Raw genomic sequence first — 17,401 nt, 5'->3', positions numbered from 1 at the left:
CACTGTTTCCCCACGCTTCTCCGCAAAGGCACTACTTCTTATCGCCTGCCGTTGATCTTTTTCCTTGATAAAGGCGGAGGTTGTGTAAACAGACGGCATTTGCGGCCCTAGCTCGCGATTGTCACTCGGTGTCCTGGGAACCGAGCCGCCTGGGGAGCAAGATCTTCGCTTCTCTTGGACGCCTAATGTGGGGATCGTGATACTGATCCTGATGTTGGTGTTTAGAGATTCGGCTCGATGCTATGCCTTCGTCTGTAGAAGGAGGTGTGGAGGGGGAGGGCATGTGTACGTAACGGGATTATAGATCGGGTAACCGTATCCGGGGAATGGAGGAATAAAGGTAAGCAGCAAGGCTGGCATTGTACACTGTTGTACATGGTGTATGCTGCAGTGGATTTTGACCAAGAAAAGACTTGGTGGCAAGCGCCGCTGTGATGAAGACTGAGGTTTAGATTCTCTCTCTATGACACCACGTATACACAGAAGAGTTTGCCGACATGTATACTTCGTAGTCTAACACGAGATTCTCTGTATGACCTTACTACGCGTCTACTTAAAACGATCGAGATCAACCTGCAAAGAAACTCCATTACGCTTTCGGGCTAGATACGCCTAATCGCTTTGCAATGTCTCACAACTTCATAGTTCCCCAGTTCAGGTTGTACGACTCTTACAAGGGGACATTTAAGAGACCATAATAATGTCCGAGGAAGGAGCATGAAGTTGACATAGAGGTGAAGAGTGATGTTTAGTTTCAATCTGTAGAAACAAAACGCGCGGGTGTATAATACAGTCACGCCTGTTCGTGGAAGCAAACAGTTCAAACCTATGTTTCCATTGCAGCAGAGATCATCAAGTCCGCATACGATCTGTGCATTGTTGTTACATAGACATTTGGTATGTTAAGCAACTACATATCACTTCTCATGTCCAGAGGCATATCAACTCTGGTATAGTGACCTCCGCTCAGTGTCAAGCTGAGGCAGAAGCCTTGGCGTGATAGTCGGTATACGTGTAACTTTCTGCTGAACGACTTTATGCCTCCTATCGTTAGCAAGGATATACATGTACGCAGATTCGCAGATTCGCAGATTCTCCCCGGTATCATCTTCTTTTTATTTGGCGTTAGATGGATTGCTTGCACGACAGCACAGACACGAGGCGAGAATCTTTGCTGCGTGGGCAGATAAACGACAGTCGCTCATCTCCCACATATCTGCATCAGTGTATTCGTGTGCACTAAGATAAGGCACAACGTGGACCCGACATATTTTACTTCCAATGTGACTTCAAACGTAGACATGCACATGAGATGGTGGGAAAACAAACCGGGACTACCGCCATCAAAATCTGTACATCATATGATCATGATCACAAAGAGTCCCATTCTGTCGGTTGACGACCTTCCCCGCTCGTCTCGCGCCTGGAAAGTTCCGCCATGAACTACCCTATACGTTGATCATGATCTTTATACAGCTAAGAGTCTCACGATAGTTCAAGTATGATTTATGTTAACCCCGGTCTCAGAAAGTGCGATCATCCTGGCGCGACGAGAATCTGCCCGGGACTAGAGGCAGATCGACAACACTATCCTTTCATCCGCGGGCTGCATCCGATTGATTATCCCCAGAAATTACGATCGTAGCTGCGAAGATCTATGAGGGGGTGATAATGGAATGGGTTACTGTGACACGTTAATGCCAGAAGAGTGTGGGCTCGTCTCGCGTCCAATACTAGTAAGAGTCGAAATTTTGAGTTTATCGAGCGCCGCAGCCGCATCTTGCAAGGTCGATCTTTTTGCGGGCTTGTGGAGATGGTAGTCTGACGTAGGATCGACATGTGCATAGGCAGTCGTTCGAGCTGGTCGACTGCATTAAAGGACATGCCATCTCGCCATTATTACATACAACGCCCCGAGCAATATGCAGCATTCGTAAGCCGTTCCACCATCTGTGCACTGAGATTGCCACCACGGCTTGGCGGAGTACATAGAGCCGTTCTAGTATTGGATCTTTCGTTCATCGTCGACAACGAAAGCCTAACGTCGAGTAACAGAGACCAAGATTGCTACTTTAGGGGCAAGCAGAGAATGTCGGATTTGATGAGGTGGCGATGTCATTGACATGATCCCCTGGATCGCCGTCGCCTCGTCTCGATCCATGAGCCACTGCCAACGGTGCGGGGCCCCAGAGACCGACCGTGGATCAACCGATATAATCGGGCACTGCGGATTTTGACGTGTAACGTGGTCTTCCAAATGTGTGAAACACGTCAGTATGATGGACCGGAGGCACCCTGGAGACTCAAGTCTGGTGTCAGGTCTTGTTGGGCGACGAGAACGCAAAACCTTTGCAGCAATGGTCTCATGGCACAAACAGCTTGGAATCTTACGTTCCGACCGACGTTAAGCAACTGTCGCACATGGCTGGAAACTAGATCAAAGGTCGGCTAACAAACCATGAAACTGCATTTCAGTCAACGTTTTACCGTTCTGTTCACAAGTGAAACGTGTGTTGGGAGAATGTCGGCATAAATCAGAGGTTTCGGGTCTAGTACTTTGTGCCGTGTGGAAGGACAGTGCTTCCATGAAAGCTTCCACGAAGGCGTACCTTGCATATCGGAGGTCCAGAAGCGGCTAAGACGTCACCGAGGTAGTATTGAGCGGAGCCCCAACTCCAGCACAAAACGTTCCGAGAATCTCCGAGGCCACGTTTATCGCAGAGACAGTCCTGCTGGCGCGAGAAATTTCTGTCGGCTCGGCATAGGCGTATGCTCGGAGGAAGCGTCCCCAAAGCGGGGCGAGCTATCGAGAGACTAGCAGTACTCAAAAATTTGTCGAACAATAGATAAGAATAGCGGACCCGAAATGAGATTGCAGCGTAGCATTTGCAACAGTGCCCTGCTAAGTATCGGCGACTTCAAGGGGCGTGGCTATAGCAGCTAAGCTGTTCTCACATAGGCAACAATACCAAGAAAGCGGGCGTCATAATGCTCGGGACAGCCGGTCCGTTGCAGTCCCCCACGATCTGCTGAAAAGCCAAGCACAGGGGTAGGAGAACATGGCTCGCGTTGGAGATAACGAGCAGCGGAGATGGGTTGCGGGACCGAGGCGGAGACCAATACGAGTCACCGAGGGGCTGCGATAAAGTTGGAAAAAATCCTCGCACAGTATGAGCTGATAGTGAAGCCATGTTTTTCCTTCTGCCGATGCATCGTCAGTATTGGGCACTACTCGGCAGAGATCGCCCTCGCCCTGCGTTGGTTCACCGACTCCAGCTTCATCTGAGTCTTGTGTGTGCACAGGCCGGGAGGACGCATAGAAGGCGGCCCGTAGTATAAGGCAAAGTGGCCGGCTCGGTAGCACGGAGCTCAACGGACCCCTCCAAGCATGTGCTGGTAGATGATGCGAGAGATATTGCGATGCTGTGTGAGGCACTGGAGCGAGGGGTCTTGGGGGTCGGAGACGGTGGCTCAATATTGCGTGCTGTGCCTGCGGTACCCCAGGAAGTGATCCCCCACAGGCATGAAAGTGTGCTCGATCAGCCCCCAGGCTGCGGTGGAACGCGAGCAAAGCCAGTGGGTAAATCGGGGAGTGTATTGGAGGGCATTATTGGTCATTTGACAAGGCCAATGGGTGGAGGAGATGTGCGGAAGCGCTCAGCACAAGTCGACAGCAGCTGGGATGATGTGAGTGCAGACATGTCTCAGTGCATCGTCGGGCTTTGGGGGCGTGCATGCGCGGACCCCTGAGGGTGGGTGAATTGGCAGCAGTGGTGGTCCCGCAGCTTATACGTGGTGTTGTAGTGTAGGCATCTCTCTGGCTCGTCTCACGCCGTGTGCGCCGAGAGGGCAGCAACGGAGGAGGCAGGACCACGAGGGGAAGCCGCACCTATGGCAGCTGAGGAGAGGGCGTCGATGAGACGCGGGAGCACAAACAAACCCCAGATGTGTGACGTCTCCAGCACCCCATACAAAGCCCGCCGTCTCCTTATCAGTCTCCCCCAGCTTCGCGGCGTCAATCGCTCGCACCGCATAGCATAGCATAGCCCACCCACACTCTCCGCAGCGACGTAGCACCATCTGACGTGCCGCCCGGCTGCCTCACTCTGCTCACGTACGCCCACTTGGATTGTTGCTACCCCCCAGGCGTGTTTGGGGGCCCCGGTCTGCTGTTCATACACGCTGTACCCTCAGTCCACACAGCCTCACGTAGCCACCTGCAACCTCTCGCCGACACTCACCGCTGCAAAATTTCAGCTGCAGAATTCTCACGATTGCAAATTGCATCGTGCGCTCAACCAAGTATCGCCGCTCCACCAGGGACTGAGCCATCAAAACCAGCGTCGGCCCAAGGCAAGTTCCGCTAGGTACTGCGCCATCACCTCCCATCCCCCATCTCACCCGCTCTCGCCCAAAAAGGCCTCCGACGCACTCGAGTCTCGCTCCAGCAACTCCCTGCACCCGCTGCACGCTCCTCTCCGCAAGTCATCACGCAAGCGTTCGAGGACCCGCAATTCTTGATACGTCTCCACGACTCGAGCGCCCCCCGAAGGAAGCCAAGCCGCACTGGCGCACCGCGTTTCTTTCTGCGCTTGCTCCGGCATATCCTCGCCCGCGTCAGCACAGACAGCCCTGACGGCCATCAGTCGACCCCCACACGCCCGCCTAGTTGATCCATACATATATCCGAGCCCCCCATCATCCGCCTTCCCCCAACTTTCACCCTCGGTCACATGCAATCCAACTCTGCCTCGACAGGTTTCGCCAACCTGCTGAACCCCGACACTTCTTCACAACTCCAACAACAGCAACAAACTTCGGCCTCCCAACCAACCTCCATGGCTACTGCTACCGTGAGCCTCATGGCGCCTCTGCTGCAAAACGCCCCGCAACAGTCGGACGAGCCTCGCCAGGATCTCCCCAGGCCCTACAAGTGCCCTCTTTGCGATAAGGCTTTCCACCGTCTGGAACACCAGACTCGCCATATCCGCACCCACACTGGAGAGAAGCCCCATGCCTGCACATTCCCAGGCTGCACAAAACGATTTTCTCGCTCTGATGAACTCACTCGGTAAGTCGCACCCAAACTATCGATGAATTCTTTTTTAGCTAATTGGACACAGACACTCGAGGATACACAACAACCCCAACTCCCGTAGGGGCAAGGGTCAACAACATGCTGCCGCTCACCAGGCGGCTGTAGCTGCTGTTCAGGCTGGTCTGATGGAGCCCGGATCTGGCCTTGCGCACATGATGCCTCCTCCTTCAAAGCCCATCTCTCGCAGCGCGCCGGGCTCTCAGCTTGGCTCACCAAATGTGTCGCCACCCCACTCGTTCTCCAACTACTCGCCGAACATGGGCAATGATCTTGCAGCCTACCACCAGGGAGGCTTCAACAGCAGTAACAGCAATAGCCCTAGCGGCCTGTCACGCCCCATGGATCTGCTCGCAGACGCAGCCTCGAGACTAGAGCAGCGTCCTGGTCACTACTCGCACTCAAGTCGACACCACATCACCAGCGGCTATCATCCATACGCGAGCCGACTACCAGGTCTCTCCCAGTATGCGTACTCGTCGCAGCCAATGTCAAGATCTCATTCACACGAGGACGACGATCCGTACTCGCACAGGATGACAAAGAAGTCAAGACCAGGCTCGCCGACATCGACTGCCCCGCCGTCGCCAACATTTTCCCACGATTCCTGCAGTCCGACTCCTGACCACACCCCGCTCGCAACCCCTGCTCACTCACCAAGATTACGTCCCCACGGATTCAACGATCTCCAACTTCCCCATCTACGTCATCTGAGTCTGAATCAGAATTTCGTACCAGCTCTCGCACCAATGGAGCCATCTACAGATCGGGAACAGCCCTATGTACCCAGCCAGTCCTCCGGATTGCGCATAGGGGACATCATCTCAAAACCAGAGGGCGCTCAGCGCAAACTGCCGGTTCCGCAAGTTCCCAAGGTCGCTGTCCAGGATCTCCTCAATGGCCCGAGTAATGGCGGGTTTTCTTCCGGCAACTCCTCGGCCACCGCTTCGTTAGCCGGCGAGGACCTGTCACATCGCAACTAAAACTTTCAACTCCACTCAACTAGCATGGCACCGGCGTTCTCTGTCAGCATTTTTGCATTTCGTCATTCACGTTAGCAAGCGATGAGATTAGATATGGACAAACTTTCATGAGGGGTAATGCTTGCGGCATATCACGATTCCCTGTTACATTGCGGGCCCCACCACCCAGATAGACCTTTCTTACTGTTTTGTCGGATCCAATACCCCGCGAAGCCGCATCTGGCGGCTCGCAATCTTGTATATGTTCCACTCAGCCCTGTTTTGTTGGCCAGGCTGTCGCGAGGGAAGCGCCTGCTTATTGGCAGTGCAGAGAAGATTAGACAGCATACACTCAGCTTAGCGCTTAATTGCAGACCCCAATCCACACTTATTTCACACCCACGCTTGTACCAAAACGCGATTACGAGATGGTTATGTTATGGTAAAGTGCGTCGCTATGCGTGACGTGATTTAGCACCCTTGTGATGCAAGCAACGAGAATCATCAGCAGGGTATACTTGCATCAACCCGGAAGGCTGGGATTCTGTAGCCTATCTACCTGATCTCTCTCCACGCTACGACCAACCACCACGCTCAATCTTCCCCACAGACAAGTTTCGTCGATCCCCTGGTAGGCCAACAAATAAATCTTACGATACGGATCAGACGAGTATCACACAACCAAAGAAATCATGTTTCCCCACATTCCGTTGTCTGGTACTACCACACTCTGTTCCAAACGCGATCTTCCTTCACGCGGGGTGCCTTACCCCGGAGGAGGAAGAGTGAAGATGCGGTGAGAGCAGAGGAAACCCGCCCACATCAACGACGTTCAGACATGTTTCATTTGATCACTCATCTCGTGTGAGCAACTAGCAGCTATTATTGTCCTTTTCCGCATTGCGTGCGATAAGCTCCAGCCCATGACAATTATGGCACACCTTGCGGCACTGGCGCTAGCAGAGTGACGACACAAGAGCCCTGAAAGTTTTTTTTTTGCGGAGAGCACGGAACAGGGCAGCAGGGAAGGAGTCAGACTGTGGAGTGCGTGGCACACGCAATAAAAAGTGGCGCTTCCAATGCTCCATGGTCAGAGTCCGAAACCGGAAGGCGCCTTGGTTCTAAATGGACAGAACCGACAACGTTGCCAATTTCCGAGATCCTTTGGCTGTCTGGTATCCTTGCGGGGATCTATCGAATCGTGCTGGCTTATCTCCTGTCCTCACCAAAGCACGAATCGCACTTGTCCATCGGCAGACGCCGCGCTTGCTTGTGAAACTATGCGATTCGACGGACTTCCAAGCGACTCGTCAGACTGCTTGTCTCGGATTTGCAAGCGCCAAACTCTCACAGCCTATCTTCGCTCGCTGCAAATATTTCCCGCCGGTTGATTGAGACGATCACCTCTGGTACACCTGGGCATGTACCCCGGACTGGAGCGCAGCAGCGCCGTCATTACTCCACAGCGATGACGATCTTGGAATCTTGAATGTGCGAATCGGCAGGTCTGGCGGGATCTTCTCCGCTGGCTAGACGCTAGATATTGCGGCGTTTGATCAATGTCGGGCCGGCGGATGCGCAGCGAAGATACATACGTATGTGTATGCCATCAATCCTGCTAGAAACCAACAAAGGATTTACCACCGGACCGACATGATGCAGAAGGCCGTCGTTCCACAACCAAAAAGCGAGACTATGATATGGGAAGAGGTTGACAAACAGCTCCAGAATCGCTATGCGACTGCGGCACATGCCACGACTTATCAGCGTAGTTCCGCCGTGGGCTACCTAGAACGAATGTTACGCCAATCTGCTCACGTACCTGAACATCGTGGCCTCTTAGCTCGCGCGCCTTTTCCCCAATAATCCACTTGGCAGATAGATCCGCCCCTGTTCTCGTCGGCCCCAAAAAAGCAAAGATAACGCAGGACAAAGGGGAGAGTATACTTCCGTCCCACATGTGCGTCTCAGCTGACGGGGCACATTTCCATGTCAGCCGCCGACATTAGCAGCAACCGGTTCCGAGGGTAGTCGTCTATTCACCCCAGATAACAGAGCCGGCGGGACAAATACCAAATCCTACCAAGCCTTCCCGCCCCTTGCTTGCTGACTCGGGACCACAAAGCAAAGGACGTCTAGCGAGCTTCTAGAGCCGCCCATCCAGGCCGTGAATCCATCCTCTATCCTAGAATCGCTTACTTGCGGGGTCTCCACACTGGCGACTGCGGACCTGCCTGAGCAGGAAATCGCGGCGGATAAGGCTGGCGACATGCGAGTCACGTACATGGTCTCTCTGAGAGGCGCGGATCACCAGAATGGTACTTGCGTCGAGGAACGAAGTTTTGCCGGTAGAAATTGCACCAGTCACAGGAAAGGATACAGCGTCGTGGACTGTGGGGGGACCCTTTTCTCCACATCTCGATCAGCGTATATGCTTCCTGAAACGGCGGTGTTTCCGCCTATCGTGAGAGCACCGTCTCACGCTGTCGGAGGCTTACCATGACTAGCATTGTCGCAGTCGGCATTCTCTCCGATCCGATGCGGCTCAAAGGAAAGACCTAACTAATTGAACCATTCTTCCAAATAGTTCTCTCGATATCGAATCTTCGCAGGGGAAGTTTCAGCCTCGGTCTCGCGCGCCGATGCCATCCGTCCTTGCGTTGCGTTAACCGCTGGCATCGAATGTTCGTCGCACGTTCGCTGCAGCACATTTCCCCTTCTGACTCCACCTCCGCCCATGCAGGGACACAATCACTGTCAAGTGTCTAGAATATGGTTTCCAGAGTATCTGTTGAGGTCCCCGCAGTTGCACAGCATACGAGATGCAGAATCTAGCACAATGCTCTCTCATTTAAATCCAACACTCCGCCGTACCGGGCTGCTGGTAATGTGCATAAGCGACCGCAACCAGGTCCGCGCAAGCACTTTATTTCGCAGATCAGTTCTGTCCAGACGGCAATATAGATTGCTCCCGAGGCCCTGCGCAAGGGCGATGCACAGATGCCTTGCAGCTTTGACCGCTGGTTCGTGGACTATCCAATGGTGTCACACATAAGTTGAAGATGCGTCTCCAACACGGCGATGGACGGCTCTTGCGTGGTCTGTCGTTGCGGAGCGTTCTCGACACCTGGATATCACTATCTTGCAAAGCGCGGATCCGTAGGCCCGTAACAGCCGTGTCTACCGACACCAAGCCGTACAAAGAGACACTACATCCATCACAACCTCAAATAGCGCTAGATGTCACGATCGCGAGTCTTAGTATGACTTCATGATGACGCAACACAACTTTCACATGTTCTGGACAACAGGCAAGGCAACAGCTTGACACCTGTCACCAAAGTCTACCTCGTGCGCGTCACCGTAGTGCAGCACTTCTCCAAGCGACCGCGCATCGCCTGTGCATCCTACAGCATATAGTCGACTAGCTCGCAGTACCATGCTTTCTCTTATCTCGACAGCGGATTTCTCTGGCGCATTAACGCGCAGCACTACATATACAGCTTTAATCTAGATCTGTATTTACCCGACCAATATAGCAAATGCCCGAAAGAGCGGCAGCAAGTCGGATAGCTTGCACGTGTTCCTTGTATACATATGGGCAAGTAACTACTCCTTGGACTTGATTGAGGTGGGGCAATGTACCAAAGTATTTCTGGACGACATGTCAGTGGTCAGACAGTGACATGACAATAGCGCTCGTTGCTACCCAAGCAATCTAATGCTAGGACTTTGTAGAGCGTAGAGATTAAGACACTGCACATTGTTATGGTACCTGCATGTTGTCAAATCCCCATCACCCGCATATTTATCACCACCTCGGAGCTCAACACGATCTCCAGCAGATCACAGTCCTCCGACATGTGAAACTGACCCCCACGCTGCATATAGGTGGTCCCGGACCTCTCCAGCTTTCCAGCCATGCAAGCGAGTATCTTCCCCCAGGCAAGTCAAGACGCGTAATTATGCCGGTCCGAGATACCGCGGGTCCTAACGCGGAAGAATTTTGGTCCCTTTTTCTTTGTTGTTGAGAGAATCCGGAAAAAATAGGAATCTGACCGATACCTCGGGCGAAGTACCACGCCACCAATGATCGTACGGGTCAATACTACGCGACATGTACCGCGCTGGATTCAACCCCTTGGACACAGACTTACCCCAGAATGGTAGCGCTGAGAAACTGATACATGGGTCCTGTATTGATTTTGCGGCTCAAATGTACCCACGTGCTGGACTGTCAGGGTCTGTGGGGTCAGTAACGGCGTTGCATCTGGCTCGGCGATCTCGTCTCCAAGCAGCTCGAGCCGCAACATGTGTTGCGCGAAATTGAAGTTCCGGTGGCTGAAAGCAAGGTTGATAGAGGAACTGTGGGGTTGAAGATTGCGACGATGGCTAGGACCTGATTGGAAAAGGTTGGAGGAAGGCTTTCCGTTTGTGGAGACTCAAAGGAGAAACATGAAGTTCTTTCGGAACTCGCGATACAACGCAACGACGCTGTGCTGCGTAGCCTTGAGAAATACCTCGAACCGTTATCTCGGTGGAGCTCGACAGCGCTTACAGATGATTGTTTGTCAACTATATCTGCACGCACTTCCGATGCAGGCCTTCCAGAGTGCTGCATTAGCACTTGGATGGATAGTAGGTCAGCATGTCTCAGTCCACAATCGTGGTTATGATCACAATTTTCGAGGGCACAAAAAGTCTGCAATAGCAGGGCTATGTGGTGTATAACACGCTTAAAATCTACGTCTCTTCCCCGTCATTCGAAGAGTATCGTGAGAGTGTTGCAATAGCAAGATACGCACTTCGAAGACGCTGTTTTGCCTCATAGGTATGATCGGACTCAAGACAAGATTTTCCAGCATTCACCAAATGCACGCTCTCCGGTCGATTCAGACTCTTGCATGCTTAGCAATCATGAGAGAATTGGCGATTGATTCTCAGTACTCTCGCGTGGAGAGTGCATCTAGTTTTCCTCTGATACACGACCGATCATCTACTTATCTCTACTGGACATTCTCGAGCTTGTATTACACTCATAATCATACATGTCTTTTTCGACAGCGGCGCTTCCTCTCTTCATTATTCGCAGGCAGGATTCAAGAAATCCAAGGCAGCTGTTGGTAGTGTTAGCACTTTGCTCTTATGTTCGCAGGATCCAACTCAACATACCCAGATTCTCCCCCATATTACACATGGCCGCTGTACACGATGTTACAGCATCAAAAAATGGTCCACATAAACAATCGTCGTCTGCATTTGGGTCGCAACCTGCCACTACCGCGGCTTCGTTCCAGCAGTTCATCTGTGACGGTATCATTAGCGCATATTCTTTCATATATTGATCAAGATTCAGTAGACAACTTACCGGGCAGGCTCCAACCCCAGCGACTCCAGCCCCTACTCCCATCGGTCCTGGAGGACCCTGTCTCCGTGACAAAGGCGTAGACGGCGATGTGATGGGTGACGCAATAGCAACAGTCGCTACAAAAGCACTAACAACGGCAATAGTGATGCGCATATTTACGAGCAGGGATTCAGGTAGTAACGATCGTGGGGCCTTTTTCAAGCGAAAAGAGCGTGAATGTTTAGTGGTTTTCTTGGGTTCGATTCGTATTGATTGAGCAATGCGATGGTCATACAACTTCAAGCGATCCAACTATGCGTATTCCTTATATGAAATCGGCAGAGTAGGCTGTGTAGTAATTAGGTGGGTGGTCCAAGGTGGTGTTGTCAATGCGGGCTTGTTTCGCATTTCTGCCGCACCATCGGTTACAAGATGGTGTTGAAACGGCACCCTCGTACTGGACTCTTGCTTGCTACGATTAACAATGATTGGAGAGATACGGAACTCGGAATCATTTGCTCAGTATGGTGCGGATGTTGAAGCGCGCGGTTTTGTCGTTCGTCTCGAACGAACATGTTGCGATAGCTATACGTTGGACTCGTGAACGGCAACTCGCATCGTCGCGCCAATCGTCGTTATGTTACAAATTCACTTCTTACGTCAGCTGATGTTGGCAGAACGAGGATCGCTATACTGACAGCGAAGGAGATGTATGTGAGCCTAGGCGTCTTCTAAGATATGCCGCAGAGTTCCAGATCTTGTTTCTACACCTTCAATCCGCTCAGCCACACGCCGGTCTTGCAGCCTGCCTACCACAAGGCATCCGACCCTTGTTTCAGTTATATACATTCATGCCTCGTTGGTCCTCAGTCCAAACATCAGGCTCCGCCTTACTGCCTCAGAACAATGCATACTCCAGACATGTGTTCATTTAGCAGGTGGCTTTGTGTCACATGTGTGTAGATGGAAGTCCACGACGCAGCAGTCTAGGAGGAAGCCCCAAAAGTGGTAATTGCTCAATGGATGAATGCGACTATGTAGCTCGAGCCTACTACTCTGTGCTTTTTGATTTTACGACGTTGATCATACTTGAGAATTGCTTGCGCAGCGCTCGAATGCTTCGCATGACAACTTTGGATGCGACAAGTTAGCCAGCCTGCTATGTGTATGCAACACCATACTAATGGTATGTAGGCCCCATACCAAATGGAGGTAGGAATCCGTGAGGCAGTTTCAGCTTCCTAAGACGTCGTCGCATGGCGTCATGGTCTAGCTACTTTGTCGTGTGAGACACCTGTATATTCATTATCGACGGAAGGGCTCCATCTTCTACACTGGCTTCGTAATACATTGAGTACTTCCACAGCCCAAGGACCGTTGACACCACAAAATGAGTTTGATGCGTTTCTCAAGGACACAGTTGCGCCGGCTTGCGGCATTTAAAACAAGATATCAAGGGAGACATCAGGCTCACCTTGAGATGTGCATACATCCAGTTGTCCTACTCTGTAGTTCAAGCTCGCCATCTTTCCTTATTCGCAGCCACCTTTTGCAACGGCACCTTCAATCCATTCACTCACTTGTTTCCTCTTCTCATCAAGAACAAGCGGAAAGTGGTCGCAAACAACCCTGGTAACATCTACCTTCCTTCCCTCTCTCTCCGTACCAACCCAGCTTCCTTCTATAACATCGATGGCAGTCTGCTGCACCTCCGGCAGAATGATAAGATCCTCGGCAGCGAAGAGCCAAGACACTGGAATGTCTTTATAGCCAGGGTGGGTTATTGCGTCCCCGAAACAAGCACTGTAGTGTTTCCCGAATTTGGCAACGTACGAAAGGCCTTCTTCTAGCGTGAGATTGTTGAAGCATATGGCCGCTACAGCCGCTGGGTCTGGCTGTGACATCCATCCATTCTACAAAAAGCATGTCAGTCTCGCTGTAATATCCACGACAATAGAAGAATTGTATTGACTCACCTCGTCTACATCGACAGGAGCGCCTTTGCCGCCTACAAGTGTCTGACCAACGCTTTCACCGAGACGTGGTACTGCGGCTGTAAGGTACGCGATACGTACTACCCCTCCAGCTTTTCCTTGCTGCTCTCGCTCTTTTTTTGTCACATTTTTTAGGCTCTCCGTGGCTGCGCAGCCTAGATTGGTTACTTGTCAGCAATGTATCCGTCTGAAGACAGCGATACGGAAGGTTTTGAACTTACCACCGTAGCTATGAGCGATTACGACGACTTCATTTCCGTCGTTCGCCAGTCTCGTCACAAAATCATTGATATATTTTGCGTCATCGTACATACTTGGATGACCAGTACCGGAGCTGGCGTGGTAGCCGGCAGGGTAGCATGGTGGCTCGAGTATATGAATATCGTAGCCCTTGGCACGGAGTGGTGTTATAAGAGGATCGTACATGCTAGCCGGGCAGAAAGAGCCCGGGATAAGAACAACGCTGGGATGGGAGGACATGTTTTATAGCTCCAAGAATGTGAAGGTTGACCAAAAAGAAATCGATACGATATTCAGGGACTGGTGTGTGGTAGGTACGGTGTTATGTATTATTGAAAGTTTGTCTTGGTCTGGCGCTGATGGACACATTTCGATTTCGACGACCGATCCTTTATATACGCCCATTGTACTGGGCGTCATCCATATTACTCAGGCCCCCAATCACCGTCCGTCTTACGATACGTCGACTGCATGGTGAAAAGGCGACTACGGGAAGCTGCGCACTAGCCAGGACCCAATCTTTTACGACCAGTTCATGAACCTCACAGAGTCCAATAACCATACTTGCGGGGACAATTGTGGATGAAACATGACCAAGAATACAACGAAAAAGACGAGCCGGCTATGCATTCTGACATTCTGACATTCTGACATTCTGACATGTTGGGTGTCAGAAACTAGTCCCGAATAGGAAGCGCTTAGGCAACTACCGCTAGCCACTTTACACGGCAACGATCAGAACGGTTTAGTAATGAACATCAGACGTCCATGTAAGTGCGCCCAGTTGCTGACTTAAAGCTCTTGGACGACTTAGAGCGGATGGCATGAACATCAATCGGTAGCGGTATGACAAAACCAGATAAAGCTCTTGGATATGAAAAGGAGGGTGAAGAAGGGATCAAGCTATTTCTTTCCAGTTCATTCCAACGAGAACTTCATAGCATAAAGTGGAGATGGAAGTGAATTGATAGGCAATATCATTTAAATTGAGAAATTAAGCCAACAAGAGAGCTCAGGATATATATATTGCTAATGCCAATATCTGCAGTTTCCCTCCATCAAACTACCGGCGACACTTAAGTCAATCAATCTAAGCATTGACGTTGCCAGAGTCCGGGGTGGTAAGGTCGTAAGAAGCAGCGCAGATGACCGAGTACTCATCTTGACCGTAGTAGTAGCCAGTGTTGACAGCGTAGCTTGCATCCCAGTGCTGAGTGTAGAGAGCGCAGTAAGTACCAAGAGGAACGCCGTTCTTGGTCAAGATATAAGAGGTGAAGAAGTTGCAAGGCTTGTAATCGCCGTTGGCGTCGGCGAGGTGCTCCTTGTCGAACTTGGTCTGCGACTCGCAAGCGGCAGCGCAGAGGCTAGGGTCGTAAGGGTTGGTGTTGAAGAGACGCATGCCATTGTAGGTGTCATAGTCCTGGCCGTTCTTCTTGATGTAGGGAGCGTTGATGGCAGCGGGAAGATTGGCGGGAGCATTGAAGTCATCGACAGTGGGGGCGCCCTTGCATTCGCCCTTGCCAGCCTTTGAGTATCCTTGGCTGATATTAGCAAAAGGTATGTGAATAGAAGGAAGAAAGCTTACCGTTGCTACCAGTGATGACAACTTGGAAGTCGCCACGGTACTGGCCCTGGTTGGTAGCCGACGCCTTGGCGACGGGGTATCCGTAGATGGAGCACTTGATGTTGGTCGTTGGGGGCGGGTTCTGGTCGCATCCGACGGCAGGGTCTGTGGTAGGGTCACGCTCGAAGAAGATGTTGAAGCCAAGGCAGAACTTCTCGCTGTCGCAGAAGGCGGCGCACTGGGCAGGGTCGTACTCGTCCAGAGTCTTGTAGGTCAGGTAGCCAATCTGTTCAGTGGAACCGGCTTCATCTTTGAAAGACTCGACGTATCCTTCTGGGGCGGTTGCGTCCTGGGCCTTCTTCCTGAGCACACCTTCAGATGCACGGTAAGCGTCCACGGAGCCATCACCAGGCACGGTACCAGCACTATTTCTATTGTTAGCCACTTGGTTGAAGTGAAGGTGTTCTGGATACAAACTTACCCTTCAGGCTGGACCTGGCAGGAGTCACGCTTCTTGACCACAACACCTCCAGTCTCGACGGCAGCAGCAGCAGACTTGGTGGCAGCATCCTGGTTGTAAGAGACAGGAAGCTCAGCTGTCTCTGTGGCCTGGGGCCCGAGAACAGTGGGAGTGGGGACGGCCAAAGCAGCCTCGATGTTGATCATCTGGGGAAGGGCAGCAGCCATGCCGCTAAGGGCGGAAGCAGCGAGAAGAACGTTACGCATTTTGAAGGTTGCTTGGTGGAGATAGTGACTGCGGAGAGAAGTGTTGTTGAGATGCCAGTGAAGCTTGCTGAGTGCTGCTGTGGATGAAGATCATTAATTGACGAGAACAGACATCTTACTTATACATCGTCAGGACATCATCATGGAATACATGGGGCATGATTTAGCCGAGCCCTGTATTGCTAGCTGCAAGCCGCAGTTGTTGCTAAAGCCGCTCGATAGCGCTTGGCGGCACGTATCCAGCTGGCCATGTTGGTCGTGAAGTCACACAACTTGACCAAATCGGGCCCAAAATGGCGAGCGTGTCGAGCTTGATGGACCAGAATGGAGCTTTGGAACAACAATGCAAGTTCCAGCTGTACTCCGTTGGCTTGTGGCTTGCAGACTCGTTGTGCCCGAGAGGTATCGTATCGCGATGGGCATGGGTTGGAGCAAGGGATGGCATTGAGGAATGATACGATCGCAAGCCACAAGTGTGGTGAAGCGCTGCACAGATCGCGTCCACCGAAAGGTCCAGGAGGAGTGCCGGGGACATAAACAACCCAAAATAGTGACGGGAGAGCGACTGAGGCTAAAGCTTAACGCACGAACTGGCCCCTTGTCAGTTGCCCACGCTGATCTCCTTTAGCGAAGTCAGGATGGGACGGGAGATAGGTCAAGCCAATTTCCACAAACGTGCTGGTATTCAGGCACCGTTCCCGCACCACTAACACCAATTCGACCAGAGTGGACAAGCGCGCCCCACTTCTGATAGCGCTAGCACGCTGGCTTCTGCGATTTCGAGAAATCCTCAACAACACCCTTACATGGCAACAGCCTTATCTTGCCAACGAGTCGTAATTCATGGTCGTTTCACCGAATCATGCTTGGACGTTGACGAGTGCTAACGTGAAGTAGGGTGAAGTATCTGCCAAACTTCCTGTAACCACGCTACGACGCAGCTATATTCAGTGCCCTGACATCGCCCCGGTAGGCCGTCGACACCTGCTGCCTTTTTGGTAAAGCGTCGAACCCAAAAGCGGCCGGTGAGCCCACGTCACGAGGCTGGCGTCAAGGTGTCAATATTGGTCTACGGTACTCATCCCAGTTAGCGCACAGAGACCACAGCCTTTTGCAAGGCCAGACGCTATCTTCCTCGTCATCCGCCCTACCGGTTTGGGATCGTCGATAGGATCCGGTACCGATACTGTGTTCTCACATGGCTACCGGTTCCGCTCATACCAACTGGCTCGAGTCTTCTGGGAACCATGGAAACATCAGAGCTTAGCTGCCAACCTTGCAGTCGGAAATTTTAGGCACCCCACAGTCTTCCAAACAATGCCATTACCCTGAAGATATCCGTTCGGTACCTTGAGTTGAGTCAGACAGAGTCCTCGCCCGGCGGTCTGCTGGATAGCTCTTGGCGCACTTCACTCCGCGGATCTAGACGCTGCGCCCACGACGAAAAACGTCCGACCAGACTTGGAGTCTGCC

At 51.9% G+C, this 17,401-nt stretch overlaps 5 protein-coding genes across 5 annotated transcripts; 2 read left to right on the top strand and 3 right to left on the bottom strand.

Annotated features, from left to right (window-relative positions):
• Window positions 1–4,733: 4,733 nt before the first annotated feature.
• Window positions 4,734–6,078, top strand: GT037_001007 (catabolite repression element a; the record flags this gene model as incomplete). The annotated part of the gene is made up of 2 exons (XM_038926054.1): window positions 4,734–5,071; window positions 5,124–6,078. 2 exons carry the CDS (start codon window positions 4,734–4,736, stop codon window positions 6,076–6,078), a joined length of 1,293 nt encoding a protein of 430 aa, XP_038791910.1.
• Window positions 6,079–8,372: 2,294 nt separating this feature from the next.
• On the top strand, window positions 8,373–8,619 carry GT037_001006 (uncharacterized protein; the record flags this gene model as incomplete). Its single annotated transcript, XM_038926053.1, has 2 exons — window positions 8,373–8,521; window positions 8,565–8,619. 2 exons carry the CDS (start codon window positions 8,373–8,375, stop codon window positions 8,617–8,619), a joined length of 204 nt encoding a protein of 67 aa, XP_038791909.1.
• Window positions 8,620–11,139: 2,520 nt separating this feature from the next.
• Window positions 11,140–11,578, bottom strand: GT037_001005 (uncharacterized protein; the record flags this gene model as incomplete). The annotated part of the gene is made up of 3 exons (XM_038926052.1): window positions 11,140–11,174; window positions 11,230–11,362; window positions 11,426–11,578. 3 exons carry the CDS (start codon window positions 11,576–11,578, stop codon window positions 11,140–11,142), a joined length of 321 nt encoding a protein of 106 aa, XP_038791908.1.
• A 1,358-nt stretch (window positions 11,579–12,936) lies between these two features.
• On the bottom strand, window positions 12,937–13,878 carry GT037_001004 (uncharacterized protein; the record flags this gene model as incomplete). The annotated part of the gene is made up of 3 exons (XM_038926051.1): window positions 12,937–13,317; window positions 13,381–13,553; window positions 13,620–13,878. The coding sequence occupies 3 exons, from the start codon at window positions 13,876–13,878 to the stop codon at window positions 12,937–12,939; spliced, it is 813 nt and encodes a 270-aa protein (XP_038791907.1).
• Window positions 13,879–14,728: 850 nt separating this feature from the next.
• GT037_001003 (uncharacterized protein) lies at window positions 14,729–15,928 on the bottom strand (the record flags this gene model as incomplete). Its single annotated transcript, XM_038926050.1, has 3 exons — window positions 14,729–15,174; window positions 15,224–15,627; window positions 15,684–15,928. The coding sequence occupies 3 exons, from the start codon at window positions 15,926–15,928 to the stop codon at window positions 14,729–14,731; spliced, it is 1,095 nt and encodes a 364-aa protein (XP_038791906.1).
• Window positions 15,929–17,401: the final 1,473 nt, after the last annotated feature.

The sequence above is a fragment of the Alternaria burnsii genome (genome assembly GCF_013036055.1).
Source record: "Alternaria burnsii strain CBS107.38 chromosome Unknown 705, whole genome shotgun sequence".
Lineage (NCBI taxonomy): Eukaryota > Fungi > Ascomycota > Dothideomycetes > Pleosporales > Pleosporaceae > Alternaria > Alternaria burnsii.
This window is presented reverse-complemented; position numbering and strand designations above follow the sequence as displayed.